Below are 18173 nucleotides of genomic sequence, written 5' to 3'. Positions count from 1 at the left end.
AAATACATGGATTATCATACCTCCCCTTGGTTCCTGAAATGCTTATGACAATACACTCACCTCCAACAATGTAACATAATTGTTTAAGAGATTTTTAAAAACCAAACTCTTGTGAATTACTGAACAGAAAACCAGTGCAATTTTGGTGTTTTCCAAAGCAAAATTTCCCAGAGACTCAAAGAGGGCTGGACTTACAAGAAACGTAAAAAAGGCAACAATAGAAAAATAGCAAGGTCTGCTAAAAATTATACGAGATATCTGAAGACACAAATAATCCACAAACAGTGTATGACAAAGAATAAAACAGCAAGTGAAATCTAATTTAAAAGTAACATAAAAGACAATGGACAACAGTTTGCAATGGTTTTGTACCTATCATTCTTTTAAAATAACTTATATGTGAAATACAAGAGATTTACTAAACAAGCATTGTTATTTCAACAAGCCTATGAGTAAATTCAGTTATGATTAAACATTTTAAATAACAACTAAAACGTAACAAGAAAATAAGGATGTTTCAAGACATATTTTTCATGCAACTATATGACTGCCTAAAGTTCCACATATTCTATCAGACATTTTAGGAGCTCAGAAGGCTTACACTAGAAAACATGTTACTCTGCACCTTTTTTTAAGATCACAAATTGCTTTACCTAAAACTAAGTATATCTTCTTGCAGCTAATTTATTTGCTTTTCTTTATTAGCAGAGATATTCCCTTGCCATACCTAACTTAAAAAATCACTGGCTAGTCAAAAATTAACTGATGATTTGTTTATATATGCAAATGCTGAAATTCAGATCCAGTGCTTTTCTAGATCAAGCTAAGTGTACTGGATTTTAAATGACAATACTACAATACACACATTTTTCTTTCCATTTTAAAGGTACTGTCAGGAATTCAGATCCTACATCCATTGATGCACTGATACTAGACTTATTAAGAGACAGCTTGAATCTAAAACTCCTTCACATGTAGAAGATTTAAGAATACTGTAATCCTATTTGCTTTAAGTGAGACAGAGCTTTACAAGATTACCTTACAAATGGTAGAATCCTACTCACTGCATGATTATTTTGTCTCAGAAAAGAACACAGCTGTTACAGAAAAAGCCTTCGGCATATGTTTATCCTATGGAAGTACCAGCATGCATACATTAAAACAAGTTTAGGATAAATCATACAGCCTAATGTTTTGCTTCCTATGGCTACTCATTTAGTCATTCTAGATGACATCTGTGAGTGGATCATGAATACACATTAGGTTTTCACCTCAAGTGATGCATCTCAGGGCAGAAGTACCTCTTAAATTAGACCATGAAATGTGAATTTAAAATAATGCTGTCAGTTCTGAAATCATCACAGATTATTTTAGTGAATTAGTGACACACAGAATTAGGAATTAGTGACACACAAATGCGTCACTAATTACAACATCAACAGTTGAGCTGTGGTGCTCAAGTTTCTACAGATGCCTCTGATTTGATATATCAAATAAAGATGACAGAACTTCTGTTGCTTATGCTAACCAACATATAATGTAGCTTTTTTTTTTTAGACCTAATAAAAGGATTGTGTATCTACCCAACCTCCTGACCATTTTTCTAAATATATCAATCATCTTAGGAAAGAGACATTATCACTCCCTAAGAAGCTTGCCTCTCTGTAACAAAAAATGCCATTTAAAGAATGCCATTTACTAAAGAATGGCACAGCAATTATACCAGTGTCAGCTAACAGTGGTCAGATTCTTTCCTACTGCAATGTCCACTGCTCTAGTCAGGCATCAACTAAAGAAGCTGGAATACACTCATCAGCTGGCTACAGGCACTAGAGATCTGGCAAAAAGCTGCTGTGTGACTGCTCTGATCGCACAATGAAATAACTCCTCTTTCCATTCCTGACATCTTGGAGGCAAAACCTTCACCGTGTGCTTGCAAGATTATAAACTATTTGAAAGAATAGAACTATAACTGTCATACCCCTATTAAATATGATCATAAAGTGAGAAAACAAGGAACTTCATGCAACTATAATATATGCACAGAACACGCCAAGAAAGACCAAACAATTCCTGCAGATTCACTTTAAAGACTTTTAAAATCAGCAGAGTTCAACTATGAAGGGGTAATTTAAAAACAAACCAAAAAACCCAGCTATTTCAGAGATTATATAAAGCAGACTTACTTGAAAGGCGATGTTTGAGCCAGTTGCTGATGTGCCAATTTTTATTTTAAACACATGATCAGCATTTTACAATTTGAGAATATGATCATTCTATTAAGACACAGCAGTTAAAATACAAATCCTGCTTTGGCAAAAAATTATGAATTTTTCCTGTCCCATCATCTCATAAACACATCTTTCTCCAAATTTCAGAAACTCCTGTCTTCTCAGTGTTCTCTAAGCAATACATTTGAAATCAAGAGTTCTGAGAAGCTTATTTTGTCTGAAAACTGAAACTGCTACTTCTTCGAATGAAATATACTAGCTCTACTGTATTACACCTTCAGCACAGCCAGCGAGTTCTGCAGTGTGCATTAGTCTTTACCTACTACCCCAGGCTATCAGTAGAATCACACCTAATAGGGAGCAATCACCTGTACATCCTTGCTTCATTTACTTAGCAGCAACATCCAGATTTTGCAGCTGCATTAGAAAACCTTACACCAAAAGTTGTTCTTTTATACTCCGTACACTCAAGGCATGAGTAGACAATCAGCCTTTTATGGCAAATACTAAAGATGGCCATGGTAAGTTACTGCAGAGAAAATTAGTGCTTAACTAAAATCACCTATCAGATACACATGGTAGAGAGAAGCAATTAACAGGAGGGGAGGGGAGATGGGTTAAATTACTGACAGCAAAATGGAGAAGGTGGGCTTTTCCTTCCCAACTTACTTTCAAAGAGCCTTGACAGTATAAAGTGTTAGCTATGCTGGATTTTGCTTATTGCCAAGATATAATAAGATGCAAATCAGTTTTAACTTACATTTTCTCCATGATGGTTTGCTCCTCTAGAAACCTCTTTGTCTGCTCAACCTTTTTGCCATTGGCTCCCAAATTGATTACTTTCTTAAAAATACTGTGAAGCACTTAGTTCACCCTCTACCACAGGCCCTCCTGCCAAAATACAACAACCTTTTCTTCAATAAACTAGGCTACATCATCATCTCCCTCCACACCTCTCAGTGTCTGAGGAAGCCTCGCCCTTGTCTCCACAGAAGACGCTCCACATTAGGCAAAGAATGAACCGCCAACCACTCAATGCAGAAGATCAGGCAAAAGCCGCATCAGAGCTGCAAAAAGAGTTGACAAGAAAGACTGACTTCAACAGGCATCAATAAGTCACTTTCAAACATGCACTGCATCCATGACTTACTGCTGTTGAAGAACTATCGTCCCAGTTCTCCAGCCTCATTTCTGCAAGTAATCCTGCTTCTCATCCCTTGAGAGAGGGCAGTCCTCCTCACCTCAAATATTCAACAAGACTGTAGCAACAGACTTTTTTTCCAAACAGTTTTTAGAAAGCAGAATGACTTTGCAAGCTTTTCCTCCCTCTGGATGACAATTGCCTGGATACATAAGCATAGCCTGCATATATCAACTGAAGTCCTCAGAAATCAATGATCTTTTGCACTTGCAACCATTTCTCAAGAAATTTAAGCTAACTTAACAGAAGCGCCCTTTCAAGTTTTCCAAGACTTGGGTTGCAAAACAATGACTGGATTAAGCTGATAATGTTAAAAATCAGGAACGTGAACATAAACAATTCACTACAGAAATAATTTAGTCAAAAGCTACAAAAAAGTATGAGAATCTGAAAATTAGAGCTGCTATACAGTGTCCCGTTTAACTGCCAACAATTTGAGAGTGGATCCTCTTCTTAACACAACCAAACAATCCAACAGGCCATTCAGTATTTACCAGTACAACCATTTCTTGCCCACATAAACGAGTAAGATATGAAGATTGGGATGAGGAAGAATATTGCATGGAATTGATAAACACAGTATTTTTTCTTTTTTATTACTGTTAAGACTTGGAAGTCTTGTCTAACCAGAGATGTGAGACCTGTCATTGCTGCATTATGGCATGTAGCGTTGAGCAAGACATACATTTGGTAAGAGTTATTCCCTCTGTTCTCTCTTACGGCAGGAGAAAAATATTTACATTTTTAAATATGTTCCCATTAAGAGAGAGGAACAAATTCTGCACATAAGTTTCTTGCTCTCCAGCCTGTCCTGGGAATATCAAATGGCAAATACTGTCTGAAACTAATTAATTCACAGAGACATTATGAGGTAACAAAGATCAAAGAGTCACGTTGCAAAGCAACAATAAAGTGTCTTTCATAATGATGAAATTTGATACAATACAGGACATCATTTACACCATTTTGGTCCACTGACAATTTCATTTAATTATCAGTGTTTCCAGAAATAAATTGAATCATTGAGTTTCCAGGAAGGAAATAATAAAACACCTTACAAAAAGAGCAAAGAATAGAACCAACTGATAATAATTAAAAAGATAAAGATCTTTCACTTTTTTCATCATAAAGGGACAATAAGTACACTTAGCTGTCTGTAACAGTCATTGCTACAAATTTCTATTAAAACCCTCATTAAATAAAAATGCAAGTGACTGCTTGATACATCTTTATGACAAAGAAACACCTCTTGTGAAATAACAACATGCTTTTTTCCATATATCAGTAATCAAATAACCACAGGAATATTCAGTGCTCCCTCAGAAATATAAACCCCCCCCCTGTAGTTACACTGATAGCAGAATTACCCTGATCTACATTAGCACAGCTGCAAAACCAATAAAAAAACTGTTCTGTGAGGTTATTTTTAATAGGCAATGGTAAACAGCTATTTTAAACACAAATTTATTACCAATCTGGCTCACTGCTTTGTCCCAAAACCAGTTACACCAACAAACAGAAGCCACTGTGGGTGGCAAAATACTGCTTCAGCAGGCTTTGCTGGTGAAAATACCTCAGGCTGGGGTTCAACACATGCTCCAGTTGTAACAAGAGACTTAAAAGGAAAACGATGTACCTCTGTTTCTCTCGCCTGCAAATACTACCTTCTCAAGTCAGTTCTGAACGACAGAAATTTGCAGTCATTTACCCTCTTTAATACAGTAGGTTCTACTGTTGTAGCCATCAGTTTCACTTCAGGTTGGTAACTCCAAGTTCTGGTTTTCTCCTTGGTTTTGGAAAAAGCAAATACTATCTCTATCTACAAGAAGAAGCTAGCTCAGATCCTCAACAGATTTGCCACTATATGTATCAGGACAGAGATGTATTTATTTTATGACACTTTACAATTTCAGTAAATATGCAGTATGTTTTAACTTAAAGGAAAAGTGTGCCCTAGAAAAGGCTATCTAATTCTATAAAATGTTAATATAAAAATTAATTTTAAAAAGTATCTTTGTCATCTGTTCACCTCAAACTTATCCTTTTTAAGATTAAGAAGGCAAAGGAAAAAATCTAGCTTAGACAGCCAAAATACATTTGCATTATAGTGATGAGTTTACTGAAGTAAATTTCCCAAAAATCTGGAGGAAAACTGCTCTCCACAGACTGAAATAATAAAACTTGAAGTATTCTGTGGTATTAACAAGCAGCAACCACAATTAATAAATAATACCAATTAGCTTAGTCCTACAGGCTCTTGAAAATCCTGAGGCGAAGTTCAAGAATGACAAACCATTTTACATACCATTTGATACACTCCATTTTCCTACATTTTGGTTGCAAACATCAGCAAGAACAGTTATTTGCTGTTCTCTTCCATCTGCTGGCTTGCATAATTATATACAAAACTGTATAGGCTGTTTATCTTCGTGACCCTGTTCACAAAGGTGTTTGATTATCCATTTCCCTTTTCTCTGTGATTTCATGCTAAAACCTTGTTGACTTTAAGGCGATTTTAAATTAAGGTTAGAAGTTAAGTACGTTCCTGAATCAAAGCCTGGAAAATTCCTGCAGTGCATACTTCGTAAGGACAAGAAAAGGTTGGCAGTTTACAGTAAAAACAATTATTTCACATTAATATTATTTTTATGTAAATACATTTTACAAAACATCCAAAACACTTGTTTCATTGTGATTCTTATCTATGTCACAACTTTAGAAAAATGTTTTACTGTCCTCAAACCACTACTGACAATCTGTTACTTTAGGTTTTGCAATGTCTTTTCCAACAAGTATTAGTGCCAACCTCCAGCTGAAGTTTTTCTCTCCTGATGTATGATTTGGTAAATTTCTCAACTCCTGAGGCTTTTCCCTCCTCAGAAGTAAGTTCTGAGTCAAACCAAAGCACCATAATGTAATTAAGATGGCATGCTAAGCTGATGCTTCCAGAGAAAACTATTGACTGTCTGAATTGCTGTTGTGCTCATTTGCCTGGTACAATAAAACAACTTGAAAATTCAGGTAAAATGCGAAGAGACTTCTAATGGCAGCATACAGGCCACATAAGGACAGTACAGCCAGCTCTGTAAAATGAAGGCCCTGCCAAGGAATCAGATGCAGCTAGTGGAGTAACTCCTATAGCTTGGCATCAGGGAATTTTATGTTCCATAAGCAAATGACAAGAAAGCATATTAACGAATTTTTTACCTTGATAGATGAATGTATTCTTGTATCAGGAATAGTGTAGCCATCAGGACTGGGGAAAGGATTGGCATTGATGAGAACACACCTCGAGTCCTGTGTTCAGTTCTGAGCCCTTCACTTCAAAAACAACTTTGAAGTGCTGGACTGTGCCCAGAGAAGGACAGCAAGGCTCATGAAGCATCTAGAGATAAAGTCTTATGAGGAACACCTGAGGGAGCTGGGAGTGTTTATCCTGGAGAAGTAGAGGCTCAGGGGAATGAATTCTCATCGCCCTCTACAACTGCCTGAAAGGAGGTTGTTAGTAAGCTGGGGTCCAGTCTCTTCTATTGTGCCCACAGTGAGAAGACCCAAAGAAATGGCCTTAAACTGGGACAGGGGATATTCAGGTTAGATATTAGAAAAAACTTTTTCACTGTCAGGGTGGTCAGGCACTGGAACAAGTTGCCCAGGGAGGTGGTGGAGCCACCATCCCTGGAGGTGTTTTAGAGGTGTCTGGATCTGGCACTGGGTAACATGGTTTAGTGGTTATGGGCTTGCACTGGTAAATGCGGGGTTGACAGTTGGACTTGATGATCTTAAAGGTCTCTTCTAACCTTGATGATTCTATGTTTTCTTTGAATTTTTCAGTCCATCTATCTTCTCCTGTGATGGAGTGAGTAGATGCAAAGCACTGGTAGGCTCAAATTCAAAGTTCAAAAATCTACTTATGTAGCACATTTTCTTTCAGAGTACAAACATCCATTCCAGTAACATAATTAGCTCAAGATTTTGTCTTTTTGAGACATAACAAATTATCAACTATCTCTGTAGGAATACATCCTTGTAGCATGGCCAAGTTCCATCTGGAGAGATGCTACACTGATTTCAAAGGCCATCTAGCATCAAGAAGAAACTTTACACTTCCTACCTAAACTAACACAATATAGCTAAAGATTTTAAGTACAGAGAGGAAACAACAACAAAAAATTCCAATCAAGTACCTCTTAGTATTATGCAAATTGTAAAATTACAATTTACCATCTTCAGAAAGCTGCCCCAACAGTGTTGTAAGCATTTAAGTTTACAGTTTATGCAAGTTTAGCAAATATTCAGTGGTCAAGTAAATGCTAAGGATAAACAAAAAAAACTAGTTACACTGCAAAAGACAAATGTACATTACTGAGTTTAAGAAATATTTACAAATCTCCCGTGTAAGAAGTCCATCTAAGAACGGAATGCTGAATGTAAGTCTGGAGTACTGTACACAATGTCGCAATGAACAGTGCCGCAGCCAAGCAGCACAGCTGCAGCAATGCTGCTGGTACCAATATGCTCAAAGCTCTCATTTCACCGACCGCAGTGGGAGGCAGCTGACAACAGGATTCCTAGATGTTTTGCTCTAGTGTTCAGGAAATGGTTTGGATCAGACACTCATTAGGGTTGAAGAGCTATGATAAAAATGTTCTATGTAAGTGTTCTATCATTCTCAATACAGCTGATTTATTTCTTCTGGAGTTTTTCCTATAAATCTTTAGCTTATTCTGAAAGTAAAACACTGCTACGAGACATATCCACAATCTTACACAAATACCATCAGTAAGTAAAAGCTGAGACATACTTAATGATGACTGTGAATTGTAAATGTAGTAGAAATTTTAGTCTGTATAGATTTTCTTGGCCTGCTTGACATGGAATTTCCTCTAGACACTTTGTACTTAAGAAGGAAAATAAGCGGGATTGTTTTTGTGCTGTACTGCTCATTTCATAGAAGATTACTTTTACTGCCTTTACAGCAATTGGCTAAATAGTTACAGAAGCTACAGAAACATCAATACCTTCATTTTAGCCCCTTCTGATCTTTTTCAGAAAAATCTAAAATTCAGTCTTTGCTCACTAGGGAAATAGTGTCAAAAATTAATGAAATAAATTAACTCATTTAGATCAGTGGGTAAGAAGCAACACATAACATAGAAAGCAGAAAAGTTGCCATTATTTTTCCCATTTGTTTCCTTAAAATTCAAAAGGGGGAAAAAATCAAAGGTCTTGAAGTTTCAATGAAGGAAATATTCTTTATTATTTCCTTAAAATCTAAAACCCGGGGGTAGTATCAAAGAGAAGGTAAGTGATCTACTACTTCCTTTTCTGTCATAATTGATTCAGATTGAGTTCAATAGTTCTCAAACTGTTGAATTTTCAAACTTTTAAAAAAAACCCACCTTCTGAACAGGTGAGTTTATAATCTCTTAACATGAAGATAATTACTTGAAATACCATTTTTTCTTAAGCTATTAACAATTATTTCATATAAATTAGCTTTTTTGGGGACTTTTTTAATAAATACTATTTATAAGGATTCCCTTTTGGTTCTCTCACTTTGAACATCCTGTTCTTTATTTTTCAGCTGTGGAAGTACAAATGTGTAAAACCTTTTTAAAAGTATGACACAAAATTACATCTGTTTTCTTAAACAGCCTTAAAAACTCAAAAAAACCCAGTTAAAAAACTTAAGTCTTCATACATCTCAGAGATGTACACATGCATTAAGAGTGCATGTGAAGGAATAAATATAGGCACACTCCACTGAGAAAACACAAATCAAATCAAGACTAAGAAATTAACACAAAACCTAATGCTGCCATACAAGAATATTTCTGAAATTTGTTTTACTGATTTCTGGTTATAATGATTCTGCCATAATGCAGCATTCATGAAAATTCTGACTTTAAGAAGGTAAATAGTACCTGTGTATAAAGGGTACATGTAATGTACATATTTACAAATATAATGTATTATGAATTTACAGGTAGCAATGACAGATCATGACACACAACAAAGAATCCTCATCTGCATAATTAACAGCAGCCATTTATATACTTTTCCCCTTGTTCTGATTTGCCTGAATGAAAAACACTGGGATCTCCATTTCTTTGCAACAACTACAAGCCTTTTATTAACATAACCTGATGCTGACTTGAGATGATTCCCAATTTATACTAAGTCCAGTAATACTGTAAATTCTGTTTTTGAGAAATGATCTGCTATGTGCACACAAATGACCTGCTATTTGCACCAAGGCCACAAGCTCCTAAACAGAGTGCATTGTAACTCCCCAGGTTTTCTATTTTAACATGTGTGCACAATTAATGTAAGCAGCCTAAGACAGGCAACTCACACAACAAATTACTGTATTTCTTTGTAGTTATTTGTACCGTGGAATTTAAACAAAAGTGTAATGAGTACGATATTTCATATTCAAATTACAAAGCAAGAGGGTATTAGTGTAATAATCTCCCATTATAGTTTGGGGAAGTCCTGTAATTTAATGCCCATCTCAACCACAAGTGATTTTTTTCAATCTCTCAATTTCCAAACTCAACATTTTCTGCAAGAACTGTCAATTTCTCCATAGCTGATTTAAGCACACTGACAGCCATTTCACTTTTCTTCTTTACCTCATTTTTGCATGACTTTGTCCATTTTGTTTATCACACTGACAGCCTATTAACAAAGTTTTATTTCATCACAGAACCAAGAATTTAATAATTCTTGTGAAAGCTCAAACCTTCTAGTTCAGCATAACCCTTAAACGCACTGCTGTCAGCAAGAAACAAACAGAATACTGAAGTAGTAGTGCTATCACTAGAAAACAGGATACAGTTCTACTTGTCCTGCCTGACAGCCCTTTTATACCAAGAAGGATGATACTACTTTTGTACAAATAAGGATGGTACTAGTCTTCTAACTTTGTTTCACAATAGAAACTCCTATGAGAACTCGCTGAAAGCTACTTTTAGGAGCTGTCATCTTCCACCTGCATGATATTCTCATCTAAGGTGGATAATTTTCCACATAACATTATTCAAATGAGCATAATCTTGCTGGGAGAATAGAAACAAAATAATGTCTCCCCTACCTTCAAAAGCTGCTTGCCAATCGTTGGACTCATTTTTTCATCCACCATAAGAATTACTATTCCTCTGTCATCCATACCTCGGCGTCCTGCACGACCTGACATTTGAATGTATTCACCTGAGGATATCTACAATAAAATGAGAAAAAGGAATGAACAAACATCAAGAAAATGGCAAGAACACAAAGTGCTAATTACAATTGCACAGTAAGTTGACACGATGTATAAAAATTAGCAAAGAGTTATCTAAATTATCTAAGAGTTATCAGATTGACTTCATTAGTCGTAACTACAATGAAGTAATTATATAAATCCATTACTATGAATAATATAGTAGCAGTGAAAGTCAACTAATGCTCTCACAGCTCCATATCATGGTGCATCATTTAAGCAAGAACAAAAACTGTTTTACTAATGTCTTTTATAATGGAAAGTTGCTAAGAATGGTGTAGACACAACTTATCTTCAACATACTGATAATGCACTTTCATCATCTCCAAGTAATGTATCATTTCATTCAAATTATTCAAGAGTAACATTAATATACTCATACTTACAAAAGGAGTATTTTTATGCCTCCTATGTGTGAAATTGAAGAGTTTATAAAGAACTGGGACATGGCAAGAGGCAGCTACAACTGGTTACCTATGTCTCAGCAAGTTATAAAACACGGGTTTTGTCATCTGTGGAACTGCAATCTCAACAACTCCCCAGGTTTCACTTAGAGTCAGATTTCAAAAACTACTTAAGCGAACTGTGCTAAATAATTTCAGAAGTTCCATGCTTCTGCTATCTCAAAGGTAACCAATTCTTATATGTATCTTACAAACATGCAATCAGAATGAATAGTGAAACTGAACAACCCAAACTAAGATGGAAGAAATGTTTACTTCATAACGCATAGGTCAAGTCACTTGTCCTGTTCACCACAATTTTCCCACCTTTGAAGGATGAGCCTTGGCTCTTATAAAGCTTTGCTGTGGTGACTTGCAAGACATCATTATTATTTTAAGTAAACCACATACCACGTTTTAATGTCTAAAATTTTATAATTATGCAAAAAAATTCTGTTGTAACAAAACAATACTCTCCCAAGGTAAATGATCTCTTTTCTTAGGTCTGTCAAAATCAGTGACCATTAGGATAGGTTATCACGTCCATTTATTCTCCACGGTTCTCTGACACAGAATAAAATATTTGGGTCTCACAGTTTTGGACAAGTTGTGCAAAAGTCTCAGTCTAATCCAGTGTCTGCTGCTAACCTGTGTTTGTTTCCCTTTTGATGTGTCTATTAAACAATCTCATGGATAATCTGAGGAACCTTGTCTTCAGAAATCTATGTATTAACTGTAACCGGATTAGAAACGAAGATTTTCGAAAGAAAAAGTGTTTTCAGTACATTGAGGTGAACACATCAAGCGTAAATTTAATCCTAGTAAGGTTTAAAGAACTCAGTTATTCTACAGAACCTGTTTATCACTTACCCATCGGAAATCTTTTCCATCAAATTTACTGGCACTTGTAAACAGCACAGTTCTGGCTGGCATATTAATTCCCATAGCAAAAGTCTCTGTTGCAAATAAGGCCTAAATAAACAGACTGAAGTTAATATAGCAAAAAAAGACGATCTCAAAAGAGGATGAAAATAGTCAGAGATTGTTACACAGAACCCCGCTGGATTTGAACATATTTGTGCAGTCAATACAGGGAACACAGGCATATTCAATACTTAAAAACTGGACTAAAACCATCTTTCCTTCTTCCCTTATTTTTCCTGGGAAATCATGAAAACTAAATAGATGGGACAAATGGAAGATTCCAAAAAACCATAATGGAGTGCAAATTATATTAATTAATAATACGAATTAATTTCAATATTCAAGTTTGCAAGGAGAAAATAGGAGTTAGCTATCCCAAAAAAACACCCAACTCTGACCTAAGGTTACATTTTTCTGAGTATTTCTCCTTAGAACAACCAACAATCAGCTTGGCAATTGTCCATGGTCATTTATAGGAGCAAGATGTAACATAAAATAGTTGAAGAAAATATTTAAGTTAGACACTGTAAGTTCAAACACTTCTGAATAAAATCTGGAACACTTAAAACTACAGCTGCAACTGTGTAGATCTCCACTGTAATACTAGCATACACCCTGAGCTAAAGCATACTTCTTGGATTTTCAGGATTACCAGCCATGTATTCACAACAGAAAACAAACTACTCATGGACATAAAATATACCTTTATTAGGCCCTCTGAGAAAAGAATTTCTATGGTTTCTTTTAAGATAGGAAGCAAACCACCATGATGAATACCAATTCCTCGTTTCAGGAGGGGAAGCACATGTTCAACCTGAGAAGAAACATACCAAAGACCAGCAAATAAATTTTAGCATTTGTTACTAAAATTTGCATGGAAAGCCTCAACACTGCCCTCAGTGTTCATGTAATTCACTATTTCCCAATTTAAAATACAGTAACTACCCCTTTAATCTTGTAATATTCTGTCTGCTTAGAAGCTTGTACTTTTCCATTGTAAAGATAGGAAAACATCACTATGTTTAGTCATTATACAAGAAATTAGACTGCAGATGCATCAGTGCGACTTTTTGGAAGTGTCAGGAATCATAACTAGTAAGTGCACACTGCACTCTGACTTAAACTACTTCTGGACTGTTTTAAACCAAGTGTACCTCTTGATAAACTCTTGTTAACTTAAAAACATAATTGGAAAAAAATAAAACAAGTGGTAGGAACTCCACTGTTAATTCTGACATACATCATCTGCTGGAATTGCAGCTGGAAGGAATCCTTATCACCTCTTTCATAATGACAAGAAGCAATGCAAGAGATACTAAAACATGGGGAGATGAATGAGATTATCCAGCTTTATAATTTCTGTACCATCTACAAAACACCTCAGCTTCACAGGTTGCAGAAAACAGGACAGAGCAATTCAACTCTATTCAAAAGAACCCTGTTCAATCTCCACTCACCTGAGGAAGCTTTTTGTCTTCATCGGAGAGACAATCAATTGCATTATTGAAGACTTCTTCAACCATCTTTTTTTCTTCATCTAAGAAGGCAATTTGTAAATTATCACAAAATGTAGAAGGCTAATACCAGATGCAAATAAAATGATACCACATTCTAATATTTACAAACGTGTACAATAAAAATTGAGTGGAATACTGTGAAGTCTACATAAAACCACCCACACGGGGTCAGATGGTCAAGACTTCAATAAGCCTAGAGGAGCCAAATGGTAACCAGAAGCAGATGATCAGGAAAACTAGAACAAACCTTACAGAATAGTCCAAACTTCAGCTACTTCCAAGCTTGGGATTTATCAGTTTTATGTGATCCCTGCCTATTTCATAAACCTCCCCTGTTCCTCTTCCACCTACTAGTCCCTGTCCGCATGGACATAAAGGCTCTTCCCTGTTAACTCTCAAAGTTTACACTGTTTCCACTAAGTAGTATGAATATCAAGAATATACATTCAAAGGTGTGATTCTGAAGAAAACATGAAAATGCACCTCTGCATTTACATTTATCTTTGTATTTTCTGACAGAAAATTTTCTGACTGTATTTTCTGACTATTCTGCAACACCGAACCAAAATGTGCAATGATTGGAGCAAGTAAGCAAGCAAGAACCCTGAATATTTCACAAACATGAAACAGTACATTGACTTACAACAAATTCCTTATTTTTGTTAAAACTCTTCAGCTTTTCAAGAAGCGATGAGCTTTAACTTATTTGCAAACCTTGGTCTTAGTCCAAGATGAAAAACATCTTTAATCACCTTTTGGTTTTTACTTTGAGGAGAAGGGGAAAGAACGAAAGAAAGAAAACCGGGTTGCATCGCCAAGAAAAAACAGTCTAGTGGTTTGTTACACCGTTCTTTGGACTTTGAGAGTATACTGTTTTTCTAATGAACATAACATGAAAATTTTGGGAAATACTTTTGTTATGATCAGTCTTCTCCCATTACAGACAGAATTTTCTAGCAACTCTTATATTATTATTACAATAAACGGCATACTGAAGCAAGAAATAGAGTTAAAATCAATGAACAGTTCAACATTGCGATGACCAAGTACTCTGTACACCAACACCTTCCTATCAAACACAGCTTGAGATACCAGCGTAGTAAAAGAAAAAAGCAGTATGTATTCTCCTTTTGGTTTTACACAAGATGTTCAATAGGAGAAGTAATATTTCACATCAAACTACATCTGTGAATAGAATTCGACTGGATTTATCTGTACCTGTATTGAAATCTAACTTTGTCATCTGAAGTGCATAGGCTTCACAGTCTTTCTTACTGAAGCTGAAAATAATCACAGGTTGGAAATTCCTTTCCATGATCATCTTCACAATCTTAAAAACATTTGAAGGACCTGCAGGAAGATTACATTCATTTAAATTAAATTTTGCAACAAAAAGTATCTTGTGGAGTAACTGAAACACAAGCACAAGTTGCACAGAACTTCAAAAAACATTTATACCAAAAATTACCTCAGAATGGGTTCAAACTCACCTTTTGTTCCTCCTTTCCTGCCTTTCTGATCCCCTTTTGCTAAGTCTCCTGCATCTCTAAGCACTTGCATTGCTGTATTAAAATTATCTTCTCTGAAATCTCCCTAGATGTAAAACACAAACTTTGTAAGGAGTTACTTACACAGCCCACTTAAGAATACCTACTGCTTTGCACAGCCTGTACCATTACCCCATATAAACACAGGCAGAAGGACAAAAACAATTCATAAGCTATCAAAAGAGTTTACTAGGTCAGTGTCACAGCTCAGAATTACATTGGTGTCTCCAAAGTTACTGCTCCTTGCTCTATCCCCACCACATTATCCACCATGCCAGACCTGCTAAATGACATAGTACCAAAACTGACTTTTAGGAATGTCCACATAAAACTACACTGCCCAATGAAGACCTATCTTCAAGTGCAGCACAACTGTTTATGGCATCCGCTACTGCTGAGTGAGCTAATGATTAATGTTAAACAAGTTGTTAGTTGAAAAACACCTGAAGAAACAAAAATATTTTACCCCCTCGACTGAAGTCAAATTTACATGCCCCTGCATTTTCTTTTGAGTGAGAAACTGTACAAGGAAATCAACTACCTGCAGATGTACAAAAAGCAGCACACATTTTAGAAACAAGCAAGAATGTGGGCACTTAAGATAGCTCAGGGAAGTATTACTCAGCTGATTGCACGACATTAGATAATAAAATCAATTTCTTGTGTAAGACTCCAAAAATCTAAAAGCAATTCAGAGATCACCATTACCCACTTGTACTTAATTTTAACAAAAACATCCTTTATACAGCCTATCCAAATTTTGCAAGAGCTCAAGCTTTTGACTGTTAAGTGAGGAAAACAATCTTTCAAACAAACAGAGCAATCCTTACATTTTCATCAACAACCAGATGGAGTCCATCTCCTCCTGCTGGAAATATATAATGCTGCAGTGGAGTGGGTCGATAGTCAGTGTAAATCACATGGCAAGGCTATAAAGAAAGAATTCACATAAATATTTTATAATTGCACTGTAATATCACTTGCTTGATGGAAAATCCAATACATTACTATTAAAATACAACTTTCTAAAAACCAGAAAGGCTTTTGAAACTAAGATAAAAAATTGTCTATCCTGAATATGGATTTTGTACTAACGACATTGTTTAAGAAAATGAAAGTTTGCAAATGTTTTACAACACTCAAGTTGGCTACAAAAATTCTTTCTCACGAACACAAAAAGTAAAGATAGGCAGTGTTTCTTTCTGCATTATTAGACAGGCTTGAAATATTAACACCTTCTAAAATCAAATAAAAACCTGTTAATTTATATTTTGTAAATAAAGCCTGAAGTATTTCTGAAACACCTAAAAAAGACTCACAGTAGACTTTCATGAGCATTTAAGGTTTCAATGCATCAAGAAGACTTGTTTAGGAAAAAACCAAACACTTCCTTTAAAACATTAAATATTCCATAAATCTGCTTTTAAAAAACCCGCAATTTAACGTTCTACAAAACAAAGTCAAGGTTTTGTGTCAAGCTTGAACAGACATCTTTTATATTATACTCCATCACAAACAACTTAAGAATCAATCTCCAGGATATTTTTAAATTTGGACCAACCTCTTGTTGATAACAAATTCCCCAGTTCTAACCCACAAATTCTTTGCTATAAAATCGCATCTTAGAAAAAAAAACAGAATAGAACTTAAAACCCAAAAGTTACAGGACTGGATAGGTTTCTTAAATTACACTTTTCCCACTTGCTTGCAAGCATATATAGTATTTCCCACTGATTTAAGATTTGCTTTTGATTTCTGCATGGCCTTTTTACAGAGCTCCTCAACCAAATTATCCCAAAAACCTCTTGTCTATCAGCCCTCAGAAAACCATGGTATGTTCACCATGTTTCAAAACTCAGAATGTTTGCTGAAATCAGGCAGGTACCTAAATAATTGTGGAAAATAAACATTAAGATACAGCTTTAATGTTGCCACGTAGAAGCAACGGCCAGTACACCTGCAGGAGCAGGAATACAGCCAGAGAACCAGGACTTGATCTCTACCATCACCTATAAGCAATAAAATGACTAAAAAGATACTCAGAGGTCCAGTTATCAACTAAACAGACAGTATTATGTCACAAGACAAAAAGGATAGAGGTACAGCATATCAGAAATATAACCTGTTTGTGAAGATGGCAGATCCATTCAGCAAACTGACGGGCATTTGGAATAGTTGCAGAAAGGAACACATAATGTACGTTATCAGGAAGCAAAATAATTGTCTCTTCCCAAACCACACCACGTTCTGAAAATGGAAAGGCATATGGGAAATTTATGTGATCAAAGCATGCTTCTCATCCCTGAAGCCAAAGAACAGCATGCTTAAAAACAAAATAAGACAAAAACTAAAACAAATCTCCCCTTCACAAGTGGGGCACATCAAATGCCCTCAAAATAGTTTCTGCTTTGGCGAAGAAAATGCAAACTACAACACATAATTACAAAAATTCAGTAGGAAACAAATTCTGAATGATTTATACAGAAAGATGACTGATTTTAAGAGAGAAAATAAGACTTAATACTTCAAAAGAAAAATAAATTGTTCTTGGAGAAAAAAAATATAAAGATTTGAAAAAAAATATGGTACACATAGGATACCTGTATCTCTCATGTAGTGGATTTCATCAAAAATAACCCATGCGACTTCACGCATAACCTCAGAACCTCTGTAGAGCATACTTCTCAAAATCTAGAAAAGGAAGTAAGAGTTGAGTCCCTTTACATGAAATAAACAACAGTCGTGTTACACAGACATTTATAAGAAACTGCCAGAATTTTTGGCTCATATTTACATGGACATATGAAATCACACTTTGCACAAAACGTAAAAGCATTTAAAGATAAGTTGCGAGATGCTTTCCAAGTTCATTCCAATCCAACAAATCTCATTACATGAGAAAAACTGGTTTCCCTGAAAGGAACATCCAAGAATGAAACAACATATTTCTCCAAGCTTCTACATGGCAGGTAATTGTTACAGGTCTACTTCTGCAAGCCCTCTTTTTACCTCATCCTAAGAGATAACCTCCCTGTGGTTAAGAGGA

General features: G+C 35.6%; 1 protein-coding gene across 3 annotated transcripts in view; it reads right to left on the bottom strand.

Moving 5' to 3' along the window:
* MTREX (Mtr4 exosome RNA helicase) overlaps nt 1-18173 on the bottom strand; it is a 42238-nt gene that overhangs the window by 17912 nt on the left and 6153 nt on the right. For all 3 annotated transcript variants that reach the window (XR_011147628.1, XM_069000795.1, XM_069000796.1), the window contains exons 7-15: nt 17728-17818; nt 17250-17374; nt 15958-16056; nt 15071-15173; nt 14799-14930; nt 13521-13600; nt 12767-12877; nt 12010-12111; nt 10529-10654 (exon numbers count right to left, since the gene is read on the bottom strand). Coding sequence is in view for 2 of the 3 variants with exons in the window: in XM_069000795.1 (XP_068856896.1) it covers nt 10529-10654; nt 12010-12111; nt 12767-12877; nt 13521-13600; nt 14799-14930; nt 15071-15173; nt 15958-16056; nt 17250-17374; nt 17728-17818 (969 nt within the window). In the remaining variant the exon portion in view is untranslated. The remainder of the gene's footprint in view (nt 1-10528; nt 10655-12009; nt 12112-12766; nt 12878-13520; nt 13601-14798; nt 14931-15070; nt 15174-15957; nt 16057-17249; nt 17375-17727; nt 17819-18173) is intronic.

The sequence above is a fragment of the Aphelocoma coerulescens genome (genome assembly GCF_041296385.1).
Source record: "Aphelocoma coerulescens isolate FSJ_1873_10779 chromosome Z unlocalized genomic scaffold, UR_Acoe_1.0 ChrZ, whole genome shotgun sequence".
NCBI lineage: Eukaryota > Metazoa > Chordata > Aves > Passeriformes > Corvidae > Aphelocoma > Aphelocoma coerulescens.
This window is presented reverse-complemented; position numbering and strand designations above follow the sequence as displayed.